The sequence below is a fragment of the Lithobates pipiens genome, unplaced genomic scaffold (genome assembly GCF_037356315.1).
Source record: "Lithobates pipiens isolate NorthernLeopardFrog02 unplaced genomic scaffold, aLitPip1_a1.2 Scaffold_18, whole genome shotgun sequence".
Lineage (NCBI taxonomy): Eukaryota > Metazoa > Chordata > Amphibia > Anura > Ranidae > Lithobates > Lithobates pipiens.
This window is the reverse complement of record NW_027507758.1, coordinates 279,679,728-279,692,911: the sequence shown is the minus strand read 5'-3', so window position 1 is coordinate 279,692,911 and position 13,184 is coordinate 279,679,728. Positions and strand designations below refer to the sequence as shown.

Genomic DNA, 13,184 nt, shown 5'->3' with positions numbered 1-13,184 from the left:
AGCAATACTTTTATTGGTCAGTGAGATAAATCTTGACAAACAAACAGAGAAAAACTTTGTCAAATCCTCCCCCTTGCTGTGAGTGACAGGTGATTTACATATCTCGTGCACTAGCCTAAGAGACATGCATTATTTTTTTAATTCCCTCCCACTCCTTTCTTCTGCTGCTCTGCAAGGATTGGCTGTTCCACACCTCTGCATGATTTGGCATGCTGAAGTCATGTGGGGACTTTTCTGTGTTTTGACTGGATGTTAGTGATCATAGCAGAAGGTCAGTGTAAGAAATACACAGCAGAAAATGCATGTTGATAAGGGGAGTCTACTGACATCACGACTCCACCCACCAAGCCCTGGAAAACCAACCCACCCACAGAATCTGCAGTTTTTCAGGTCTCAGACAGAGGGGAGACATTTGACAGATAAGTATGCATGCAGGAGGCATGCATATCCTTCTAGATAACCAATATTGCAGTAGTTTAGAAAGGATGAGTGGATTTACATCCATTTTAAGTATATTAAGTACCAACATTTCTTGAATATCCCTTCCACAAGAAAGAGTACAAAGTATGGCATTTAAGCGTCTGCTTTGCTCATTCACAAGGAAATAAGCTCACCTAAAGTAAATTTGTCACTCTGCCCAATCAGGGAACGGTAACAGGTCCACCTGATACTTATCTTCTCTGTACCCCCCCCCCCCCCCCCATATCCCATTTACAAATGGTCAAGCATGCCCCCCAATCCCTATAATCTCACAAAAACAATGTCCCATCCACCTTGAGGGGTAGGCAATCAAAACAGGTTACTAACAGGTTACCCTTATAGCAAGCCCCACCAGCTACTTATAGAAGGTGCAATCAGCACATGGGCAAATATTTACTTAGGCTAACCATTAAGAGGCAGGCTGAATGTACCAAGTTGATCGATCAACTTGGGTACAACCAGATTGTCAGATTCTCTTGTGCTTAATCACCAACAGCTAATAATCACTGTCTTCTCCCAGCGGGGATGGCTTCCCCTGCCTGCCCCCGTCAGAAGACAATTGCCGATTCCCCTGTCAGCACGGTCTGTGTTGATGGGAAAATCATGCAAATTTCTTTCCCGCAACCTGTGGTTGCAGGAAAGAAATTTACACCGTGTATGGCCGGTGTTCTGCCTAATAGAGTCCGCCCATCAAATGGTGTCCGCTCCGTACTGCGCATGCGCAGTACGGAGCAGACGAAGCTTCGGAAAAACTCCAAAGCTGAACGGCGCCTGCGCCGTGAGTGGAGGTGGTAGCCCCACCGACCAAGCGGACATAGAGTTGTGAATTTTAGAGGGCCCCTCGCGGGCGAGCTTCGCTCGCCACGCTTCGGGCTCGGCCTCGCTCCGCTCGGCTCTTTTTTATTCTAACTCTATGTCCACTTGGATAGTGGGGATAGAACCTGGACTCACGGCGCAGGCGCCGTTCATCCTCGCCAATTTTCGGAATCTGTGTTCCTGTGTACTGCGCATGCGCAGTATGCAGGGGACACTATCTGATGGAGGACACTATTTTACAAGACTCCGGCCTAAATGGTTTCTCAACAAAAATACAAAAGAGCAAAAATTAAACAAGCCTTACCTCTTCCCCTGAAAGATAATATGCAGATAACAAACCGCCTACGAAACGTATATTGACTTCAAAGACAGACACTTCTGCATTCTGAAAAATATAAAGAGTATAAATGTTATGGCATGCACTGTACAGAAAGAAGTTTAAGAGCACATTGTGCCCATTTTTAAAGAGATTCATCTTCTAGTACCCAGGCTAATTTTCCCAAGGGATGTAGAATTAGTATCACATTTCAGTCATTTGTTTAGAAAAAAAAAAAAAAATAAAAGAACAGTTACAGAAGTACAGTCAAAATACTGTAAAGACAAATCCCTTAAATTTTCTCATTTCAGTACATCTCAAGTGCAATTCTCTGATTTCAAACCATGATTTTACAATATTCACACACACATACTAACCATGCTAATTTGGTTTAATCTCTCTCATTTTAGCCAGTTTTTCAATCTGGTAAACATGGTTATTTTTGGTTTAAAATGTTGTATTGTCATTTTAAGCAGAACTACAATAAGAATATCATACATGAGTAAAGCAAAGAAAACCATGCATAAGTTGTACTGCATAAACAGTACACTATGTATAGTACCATAAAAGATAGATTTTAGTCAGCCTTACTGTACTGTAGCATCCTAAAATAATGTGCTTGTGGAAGTTCTGGAAGATGAAAGGTAGAGAAGGAAATGGCGAGGAATTAGAGCGGAGCCTGCCATAGATGGATCGAAATTTGCAGGTTCAGCAGGGACCAGACAGATTTCTATCTACGGGCAGGCTGTTATACAGAAGTTGATCTCTTGATTGACTTCAGTACAACCAGCCCACTGAGTTATTTTCACCTGATCACTGCTGCTGGCTAGAACGAGCAGCACTGAACATTATATTATGCCGGCAGGGATTTAGGGCATGCAAATGACTGCGGGAGGCATCTGCAGCTGTTTCTGCTGGACTATTTTGTGTGTTTCCAGTGGTGATCACCACCAGTAATTGGTAATTACTGGCTGACAGGACTAGCTGCAGCGGCTGCCGACCTGCCGCAGCTAGACGCTCAAAGGTAGCAGAAACAGCTGCAGGAAGCAGCAGTTGCCCATGCAAATGTAGCCTTAAAGAGGTAAGGATGTAGAAATGTAAGATTACGACTGCATGGAAAAATCCACGTATGAAAAAAAAAAAAGAGTGGCAACAATGATGCAGTCCAAAATGATGCACTTTTTTATAATAAATTTTAAAAAAGGTATACAGGATTAAATTGGAAAAAACATTTTGTACCTATGGGTTCTGAACCTTTACCAGTCTGAAGGGCCTTTGTAAGACGTGAATAAATATTTTATTACATCTTTTCCGGTGACAACACTAAAGAAATGATACTCTGCTACAATGTAAAGTAGTGAGTGTACAGCATGTATAGCTGTGTAAATTTACTGTCCCCGCAAAATAACTCACACAGCCATTAATGTCTAAACCGCCGGCAAAGAAAAGGTCTACATTGGGGTCAAATTGTCAATATTTTGTGGGCCACCATTATTTTCCAGCACTGCCTTAACCCTCTTGAGCATGGAGTTCAGAGCTTCACAGGTTGTCACTTGAGTCCTCTTCCACTCCTCCATGATGGAGCTGGTGGATGTTAGAGACCTTGTGCTCCATCTTCCATTCAAGAATATGCCCCACAGATGCTCAATAGGGTTTAGGTCTGGAGACATGCTTGGCCAGTTCATCACCTTCACCCTCAGCTAATTTAGCAAGGCAGTGGTCGTTTTGGGGGTGTGCTTGGGGTCATTCTCATGTTGGAATACTGCCCTGTGGCCCAGTCTCTGAAGGAAAGGCATCATGCTCCGCTTGAGTATGTCACAGTACATGTTGGCATAAATGGTTCCCTCAAACTGTAGCTCCCCAGTGCCGGCAGCACTCATGCAGCCCCGGACCATGACTCTCCTACCACCATGCTTAACTGTAGGTAAGAGGGAGTTAGAAAAAGGGGAAGGGAACTCCACATCTAGTTTTAGTTAGCTAAAATGAAGTCCATGATAGCCATACTTTGTCAAATTTCCAAGAACAACCACGATATACGTCAGCTTAGAGGGGGTAGGGCAGTATTGACCCTGTTCTCCCAGGAGGATACAGCTTTGGGGGGGGGGGGGGGGTTTGGAGGACTAGAGAAGGTCCATTTAAGTAGGATTTTTTTTTTTGCCATAGAAAAGGTATGAAAATCAACAGCTTACTATGTTGCGGCCTCTGTTCATCTTCATGAATACCTAATAGAGCCAATTCAGGGGTCTAAGGGACAGATAGCCCAAGCGGACATTTAGATGTTCAAAGATCCCTGCCCAAAAATCAGTCAGGGTGGGCACTCCCAGAACATATGCATAAATGAGCCCAGTTGCGATTTACACTGGGGGCAGTGCGGGTCCCTATCTTCATATATTCTAGCCATACGCACCGGGGTAAAGTACACTCTATGAAGAAATTTTGTTTGAATAAGTTTATCCCCTGCAGAAATGACCAGCCTGGGGCCCTGACCCAGACATTCCTCCCAGTCCTCCGGCTCCAATGCTGGAATATCAGTCTTCCATTTTTCCCCTAGAGTTTATGGAAAGTAGGGTGCTGTACAGAGTGGATAGGGGCTTCCTAAGTCCATCACAAGATAGGAGATCCTCTACCGGGTCCAGCTGCAGAGGAGGAGCTGGAAACTGGGTCCTGACTGCAGGATGGAGTTGGGCATAGCGAAAATACATTGATCCGGGCAAGGCGAAAATCCTAGTAAGCTGGGGGTGTGTTAAGGTACCCGTAGGCATAATATCCCTTAGAGATTTAATGCCAAACCTTGCCCATAACTGAGGATCTGGAACCGTCCTGAAGTGGGGCAAATTGGGGTTTGCCCAGAGAGACTGGACTGGGGCCCATTGCCCCGCCCTGAAAAACCTACGCCTTAATCGTCACCTTCATTGGGTCAGGGAGATTCTCATATGCCCTAGCCCCCCTGTAGGCCAAGTTCTGTAATGCCTGCAGTGAGCCCAAATGGGCCACCTCTACACAGACTGCAGCATTAGCACGTTTAGCCTCGAACCACCTGACTAACATTGCGGCCCAGTAGTATACTCAAAGATTTGGGAGGGCCAGTCCCCCCAGAGGAGTTGGTAAGTGTAGTGTAGATTTAGCCAACCTGAGGATGGATCCATTCCATAAAAAAAGGAAACAATGCACTTGTCTACCTCCCGAAAGACCCCATCCAGATCGGGCTGTTCCGGAATAATTACATTTGGGTAATATGATCTTTAAGATATTGATATGACCCAGCAAATTCAATGGGAGCCCAGACCAGGATTGGCATCTCTCCCTCAGGAGCCGGAGCAAGGGAAGTATATTCAGGGTGTAATTGACCGGTTTCCCTAGCCACCCGCACCCCTAGATACTTAAACTCTGTAACCCATTGTAATGACATGTGGCTGGGCATTGGCTGAATCTGGTTATCTAAGGGGAAAATAACTGATTTTGACCAGTTAATTCGAATACCCGATAAGGCTCCAAATTTATTAAACATTTCTAGAGCTGCAGACAAGGATGGGCCAGCATCCTGCAAATAAAGCAGGGTGTCGTCCGCATAGAGTGATATATTTTTTTTCTTCCAGGGTACCCACCCTCATCCCCCTCATCTCCAGGGATTCTCTGACCAGTATCGCCAAGGGCTCCAGTGCCAGAGCAAACAGACTGGGTGATAGAGGACACCCTTGGCGAGTACCTCTGTGCAATGGGAAGGCATCCCAAATCCAGTTATTCGCGCGCACTCTGGCCTTTGGAGCACCATAGAGCATCTGCACCCAGCGCAAAAAATTTGGGCCAAAGTACTGCAGCCCCCCCATAGATATTCTCAGTCTACGGAATCAAACGCCTTTTCGGTGTCAAGGCATGCAATTACCCGAGATTCAGCATTGTCATGAGTTCTAGATTTAGGTAGGTTTAGGAAGAGGCGCCTAAGGTTTATATCAGTGCTTTTGCCTGGCATAAATCCCATCTGGTCAACATGTACCAGTGTGGATATTACTGAAGACATGCGAGTGACCAATATTTTTGCCAATAGCAGTGCGTTTGGGGTAATTTTCCTGCTGGAAGGTGAAGCTCTGTCCTAGCCTCAAAAAAATCACACAGAGTGGTACAGGTTTTGATCAAGAATATCTCTGTATTTAGCACCATCCATCTTTCCCTCAACTCTGACCAGTTTGCCAGTCCCAACTGCTGAAAAGCATCCCCACCATGTTTCACTGTGGGGGTGGTGTTCTTTGGGTATGTGATGGGTTTGAGCCAGATATAGCATTTTCTTTGATGGCCAAAAAATAGAATTTTTGTACACACCGTAAAATCCTTTTCTCTGAAGTTCATTGACTGACACAGCTCATTTAAATCTTGACCTTAGGGTTATATTGCCACCTTCAGGAGAGGACTAGGCAGAACATGTAAAAAACAGCAAAACTGCACAGCACCACCCAGGGGGCAATCCCATTGGCTATTACCCCTCACTCTGCTTCATGCAGCTCAGTTCGTCAAAAAGCAGTACAAACATAAATAGGAGGGGTGGGTGCTGTGTCTGTCAATGAACTTGAAACTTCAGAGAAAAGAATTTTACGGTCAGTACAAAAATCCTATTTTCTCTTTCGTTAATTGACGGACACAGCTCCTTTAAATCTTGACCTTAGGAATGTCCCCAAGCAGTGTTAAAAAAACAAGGGGTGGAAACAGCAATAAATAACTTCACCCACAACAAAGAGGAACTCCTCAACAGAGGAATGGCCAACTTAAAAACGACCGCCAGCAAAACCTGCAGCCAATTTATGCATTCGGAGATGAGTTCACAACAACCTTGTAATGTAAAAAGTGTGAATTGCAATCTCACACAGCTGCCTGCAAAACCTTGTGGCCCAAGCAAGCATCCGAAGATGCGCTCACATCAACTTTCCAAAGCTGCTGAGGGCCTTGAGGTCCAGGATTGGACACAACCCTTCCTTCTTTGGGACTACAAACAGAATCCCTGAAACCTTTCCAGCGTCGGTACAGGTACTATCACCCCGTGCAGCAGCAGGGCCTGTAATGCCTCAAACAGGGTTTTCCGATGAGCTGGAAGCAGATGAAGGTTGGGAGGGAAATAATCTGTTTGGAGAAACGCTTGTATCCCGATGAAACCAGTTTGCAGACCCATTGGTCGGACAGTAGAGAGGTCCACCGAGCTGCAAACTCCCAAAGGCGACCCCCCTGGCGGGAGTCAGGCAGGGGAAAACCTTCATGCGGTAACATTTTTGCTTGCAGACTTGTTTGGCTTGCGTCTCCAGGGATGCTTTTGTCCTTCAGCTGGCGCCTTGTCGGACTGGGAATGTTTATCTGCCGACCCGAGTGGGCGAAAAAGCCTCGAGCGGAAAAAAAAAAAAAAAAGGGCCCTTGCCTACGGTGTGGCTCCTTACCCTTCCTGGACTATGGGAGCGACGTCCTCTTCACACCGGTAACATTTTTAATAGAGTCATCCAGCGAGGCTCCAAATAGCCTCTCACTTTGGAAGGGCAAATCCGTCAGTGCTTTGGATGCCTGGTCTGCAAACCAGCATTTCATCCAAATCAGGCACCGTAGCACCACTGCTGATACTGATGCTCTAGAGAGCAGGGGGACCATATCCAGGGCCGCATCACAGACATACTTAAGGCCATGCACCAACTTACCTGCCAGTTCTACACAGACCGGGGAAGTCTGTTGCTTCTCCAATTCACGGTGCAACAACTTTGCCCATTCAGTAAGCTTCTGCGACATCAAGGCTGTGGCCAGCACAGGTCGTAACGCTGACCCCACTACCGTAAACATGGACCAGGCCACTGCCTCAGCCCTCCTGCCGGCAGAGTCCTTACAGGCAGGAGTCCCTTCTACCGGAATCATGGTTACTTTATTCAACCCGGATACTTGGGGGTCAAGGACCGGAGGAGCCGCCCATTTTTTTCAGGAGACCCTCCTCAAAGGGGTAACACACCGCCATTCTCCTCGAGACTGAAAAGGCCCATTTTTTGTAGATAAATTTATCAAAATAAGTCAAATACGTAAACACCTTAGGCGCGTGGGCCGGTTTTTGGGACCCAAAAGGGACCTCCACCTCTGCAGATGTCCCTGCTACATCCTGTATCTTCAGGGTATTCCAGCACCCCTGTGATAAGTGCGCCTAATATATTTATATTTTATAGTGGTAAAACAAGTTAATTCAGTAGCCATTAAAACAAATCATTCAAAAAACACGTGGGCACACACAGGATGACTCAAAGGCGCTGAAAATGATAGAGTCCTGCAGATTAAATTTTAAGACTGGCTCTCCTGGAAATCTGTGTGTCAAGCCTAGTACACATGATGAGGAAATCATACGAAAAATACCGCTTTTGGCTCAGTCCGATAATATGATTAGTACATAGATTTTGAGAGCCATACATGACAGTTCATGTGAAAATATCTGAGACAAGCATGAAAAGCTCATGCATTACATCACTTATGAAGCTGTATTCTGTCGTAAGAGAATTTTCGTAACTTTAGAAGCCTACTGGGTTTTGACACGAGATTGGCATGCGGAAAAAACGAAAAAGAAAAACAAACATGGAGGATCATTTGTCTGATATTCTCTGTTTGGCAACCTCTGAAAGTCTGATAGCAATAAGCCCTGCCACCTCCTTCAACACAGCCTCAGTGGAGGGGGTCCCTTTTGCCTTTGCATCTCAAACTCTGACCCCAAACACTGGTTATCTGAGGTCTATACATTTTGCAACACATGGTTTGGGAAACATTCTAGTAGAAATATGACAATCATATGATAAAACAATTGCCATTTACAGATGAAAAGCTTTTGCTTTCCAATAAGAAAAAAAGTTTGCTGAAAGTCTTTCTTCAGCAAAGAGAAAATTCAGAGGTATAATCCAAAATAAAAAATGAATAGAAATGTATTGAACAAAGCTTGGTCATACTTCTGTAGCTTTAAAACTGATATGCATTTCCTTAAAAAGATAATGACTATATACGCACAATTACTGTTATCAGTTAACAAATCTAATGGATGAAACAAAAAGGAAATGAAATACAATTACCTGTAAGCAGACGTTTGTTTTTAGTACAATCTAATGACCACGATAATGAAAATGTACTTGGAGCTTCAAAGATATGAAATATGAATGCAGTCCAATTAAAATGTACATTTATAACATCTTACAAGGCTTCTTTGAAACACTAAGAAAATTGCAAGATTAACTGATAAAACTAACAAAGTTTAGTAAATGGTCAAACTTGGGCCATGAGATTACTGAAAACTTATAAGCACTGTGGATGTAAAGCACTCTAGGTCAGGTGTGTCAAACTTGGTCTTCATGGGTCACATCAATAGTAGGGTTGCCCTCCAAGAGCCAGTTATGTCTGGAGTGCACTCCGTATACAGGGCAGGGTTCAGGAGTGTGTTTCGTACAGAGACAAAAACAGAATGGCGCACGAGAGGGTACCAGAACACAGATAATACAACTAAAAGTCTATGCAGCATTAGTGGCAGCTCCCTTGAGAGCGAAGCAGTCTCTGGAAGAACAATGGGAGAAAAACAAGGTGCTCCAATAACTAAGTGCAGCAGAAAACGCAACGAATAGGAGATTTAATTAAATCAGCCAAATGGCTACCCACACTAATATAAAGATTAAACAGGCATTTAACAGTATAATACTGTGGTCACTCAGTGGGTCCCCAGTGGATGGTGGTGTGTAGATGTTAACACGAGAGGAGAGGAACCAGCCGTACATCAGTCTTGTTGTTTCGGAACCAGTATTGAACACTCGGAGTCGCATCAGAGACGTCAGAACATGGAGATAATGTTTCAAAGCATCCGCTTCTTTATCAGATCTAAATAGTTATTCTCCCATTGTTGCATACAGAGGGCAGGGTTCTGGAGTGTGTATACGAGAGATATTTCTCAAGACCTTCTGCTCTCTTCCTCCCATGCTAGTCTCCAGGACTTTTCCAGCGCCTCTCCCTTCCTCTGGAACTCACTACCCCAATCTGTTCAGTTATCTCCTACTCTGTCTACTTTTGGGCGATCCCTGAAAATGCATTCTTCAGGGAGGCCTATCCTGCCCCCCAGCCAACAACTGAATCCTCTACTCCCCTTATCAGTTCCTACCTTTTGTTTCATCAGACCTCCCTCTTAATTGTAAGCTCGCAGGAGAAGGGCTCCTCTAAACCTCATGTTTTGAAATATATTGTTGGTGTATATTATCCCTTTACATTGTAAAGCACTGTGCAAACTGTTGGTGCTATATAAATCCTGTACAAATAATAAAAAAATTTTTTTTCTATATATGCAATTCCTAAAGGACAGGTGTACCTTTGTAATACCGGCTCAATCTACCCGCACAGCTGCTTGCATATCTTAGCTTTGGGCTGTGTTTCCCCGCAGTGTTTTCATCCCATCTAAGAACACATATTTAGTGTTGACCACTTCTGCACACTGGTTCCTGTTGACTTTACTGTGGCCGGGCGGTATGTCAACGAACTTATTTATGTACAGTATGTTTTTTGGGATGGTATTAAAGACATTTTGTACTTTTATATTACAAAAATATATACACTGTATATATATTAACATGTTGGGTTGCATAAGCCTTAGAGTTGTTTGTGTATACATTGTATAGCCCACACAGGCAAAAGGGACATACCCATACACCGCTGCCTGCTCCTGGGTTAAGGGAATATGCATATGTGGGGCCCCGCTGTGACTGTACACAGCAAGAGCCTGTCAGTAAGTCACAGCCAATGATTCACGGCTGGGACATGCTGATCAGCTGTGTACCATCACAGCCCAGAGCTTTGTGTTGACAATGCAGGGATAAGAAACAAAGATCCATTAGTAAAAGCAGCACACTTTACACATTGTTAGGCATGCATTTAGCCCCTTGATAACCATAGATGTTAACCTAATCCCAGACAGTGACATTAGTACAGTGACCATGTATATAGTATTATCACTGTATTAATGTCACTAATGTCACTGATATCAGTTCACCAACCCCCGCGGTGCTAACAAGCAAATAATGCCCTGGTCATGAAGGGGATCAACCTCTTCCGCTCTGGAAGATTTTAAGTATAACTAAAGGTAAAACCCGTGTCCACGTTAAGGATATTCACCTGCTCTATTTGTTCTATTTACCATTATAAAAAGTTAAAGTAAATTAAAATCTCAAATCTTGGGCTGTCCAAGATTCCCTCACTTTGGAGAACTTTCAGCTCATTGCCTGTTTTGGCTTTGGTACAGCAAGTAAAGCAAAATGTCCCAATCGCCACAGATGGTAAAAAAAACGTCCCTTCCTTTATCCAAAAAAGAAAAAAGAAGAAGTTTTGTCTTAGGTTTTAATTTAAAAGGTAACATTTCCCTTACCAAGGCCAACAAGGGTAACAAGGCTTTCAAATACTCTTTAAAAGCTTTTAAACAATTTTGTTGATAGCATTGAAATTACTGTAAACTATTTTTAAAAGGCTGAAATGATTTAGCAACAAAACTGCATTAATTACAAGTTTTTCTTCATTCAAGACACTTTAAAAGTTTTACTCCTAAAATCTTTTTATTTTGCCCCAAGTGACTTCAAAGCTTCCAGCTCTGCACTGTTCTAGTGCCAAAGGCACTACAACATTCCCTCTGGTATTACTTCAAAGCACAATCTTGCCTGGCTTACCTACTGGTTAAGAAATCTGATTAGGTTATGCATATGAATCACAGCAATATCTAATTCAGCCAGTGGCATCAGAACTATACTTGTGTCTTAGTACTGTAATCGGGCAGGCATGTCAAGTTTGTAAAGGCAGAAAGGTTGGAGGAAAAAAAAAAGGAAAAAATACACATTAAAAAAGGATAGCAGCCTGAGCAGCAGCTTTAAAGGCTTTTAAATTGCAATCTTAAAAAACATTAGCGCTTCAAAATATCCAGAGACCCCCATGCAAATTTGCAAATAAAACTTGCTTCTGTCTTTTCTCATCTATGATGCGAGACTTGTTATCACAGACCCAAGCAAGTTAGCAAAAAAAAAAAAAAAACCCACAACCCTCTTACCCCGACTTTTCCTCTGATCTGAGAACTGTCATCACACAGTTCCAGGCCAAAATAAACATTGCTTTGTATAGATTTAGTGGTCTGTATCCACATGGCTGGACTGACAACCACAAGAAAGATGTGAGGGATCCCTCTAAACTCTGCTTTTTACAACTGGCTGGGATCACAAAGGATGACTGGCTTAGCCAAACTGTTGTAGCTACTCATCTGTTTGCTCAGTAATTACATACATTCCCCTAGAGTAAAGTGTGGTATATAAGCAATTTCTGGCTTCTGGAACTGAAGACACTGAAAACATTTGTGAAACAGTATAATGCACAAAAGTTCACCAATTCTTCATAGAAGTGATAAATATGAGCTACGTTTTTGACACCTAAGTCACCTTGCTATGAACAGATTCCAACATTAAAGTGGAACTAAAGCAGTAGTAAACCACGGCTTAAAAAAAAAAAAAACAGGATTTTTAAAACAGCTTACCTGTAAAATCCTATTCTTTGATGTACATCAGGGGACACAGAGCCATAAGCAGTTACTACATAGGTTAATATGCCACCAATAGGTGATGGACACTGGCTCGCCCTAAGATCAGAAGTGCACTCCCTATAACCCCTCCCATTACCGGGAGTACCTCAGTTTTGTTGCCAAGCAATACAAGTGTATACCAAGAAGGGAGGGACCACTGTGTCTCCTTATGTACAAAGAAAATAATTTTACAGATAAGCCATTTTTAAAATCTTGTTTTATTTATATAAATCAGGGGACACAGAGCCATAGCAGTTACTATGTGGGATGTCCCATAGCAATGGCAACTGAAGGGAGGAAGACAACCAAAAAAAGTAGTGCAAAAAAAAAAAAAGAAGGAGGCTCATACTGCAGCCTGCAGTACACTATGCCCAAAGGCAATATCCTCATGACCTTTAACATTGATTTAATAAAATCTGGTAAATTTATGAACTGAAGCCCAAGTCGCAGCCTTACAGATCTGAGCCAGAGGCCTGATGATGCAGCACCCAAGAGACACTAACCGCCCTGGTTGAGTGTGCTTTAACATGAAAAGGAGGAATTTTCTTCAAGCCGTAAGCTTGAACAATCGCTTGACAAATCCATGTGAAAATCAAGGACTGATGCTGCCTGTCCCCTTTTTGGACCTTCTGGCAGTACAAACAAAACATCTATTTTGCAAACCTGAGCAGTCGCTTTTAAATAGACTGATCGCTCTTACTACATCAAGGGAATGTAGTGCCTTCTCCCTAGATTGAGGCTCTAGAAAGAAGGTGGTAGAATAATATCCTGGTTTAAATGAAAACCTGTCACCACTTTTGGTAGGAACTCAGGATGAGGACGCAAAAACCACCTTATACTTATGCATTATCAAATATGGCTCTTTACAAGACAGAGCCGCTAGTTCCGATACTCTAGCAGAAGAAATGGCAACCAAAAAGATAATTTTTCTTGTAAAAAGAACCAAGGGAATTTCCCGTAAAGGCTCAAAAGGCTGATTCTGTAAAGCCGACA

The 13,184-nt window shown here is 43.2% G+C and overlaps 1 protein-coding gene across 1 annotated transcript in view; it reads right to left on the bottom strand.

The window, feature by feature from the left end:
- The window catches only part of MAN1A1 (mannosidase alpha class 1A member 1), a 270,883-nt gene that overhangs the window by 135,568 nt on the left and 122,131 nt on the right, over positions 1-13,184 (bottom strand). Inside the window, exon 4 of the mRNA XM_077487030.1 lies at positions 1,601-1,681. Within this exon, the coding sequence (XP_077343156.1) occupies positions 1,601-1,681 (81 nt within the window). The remainder of the gene's footprint in view (positions 1-1,600; positions 1,682-13,184) is intronic.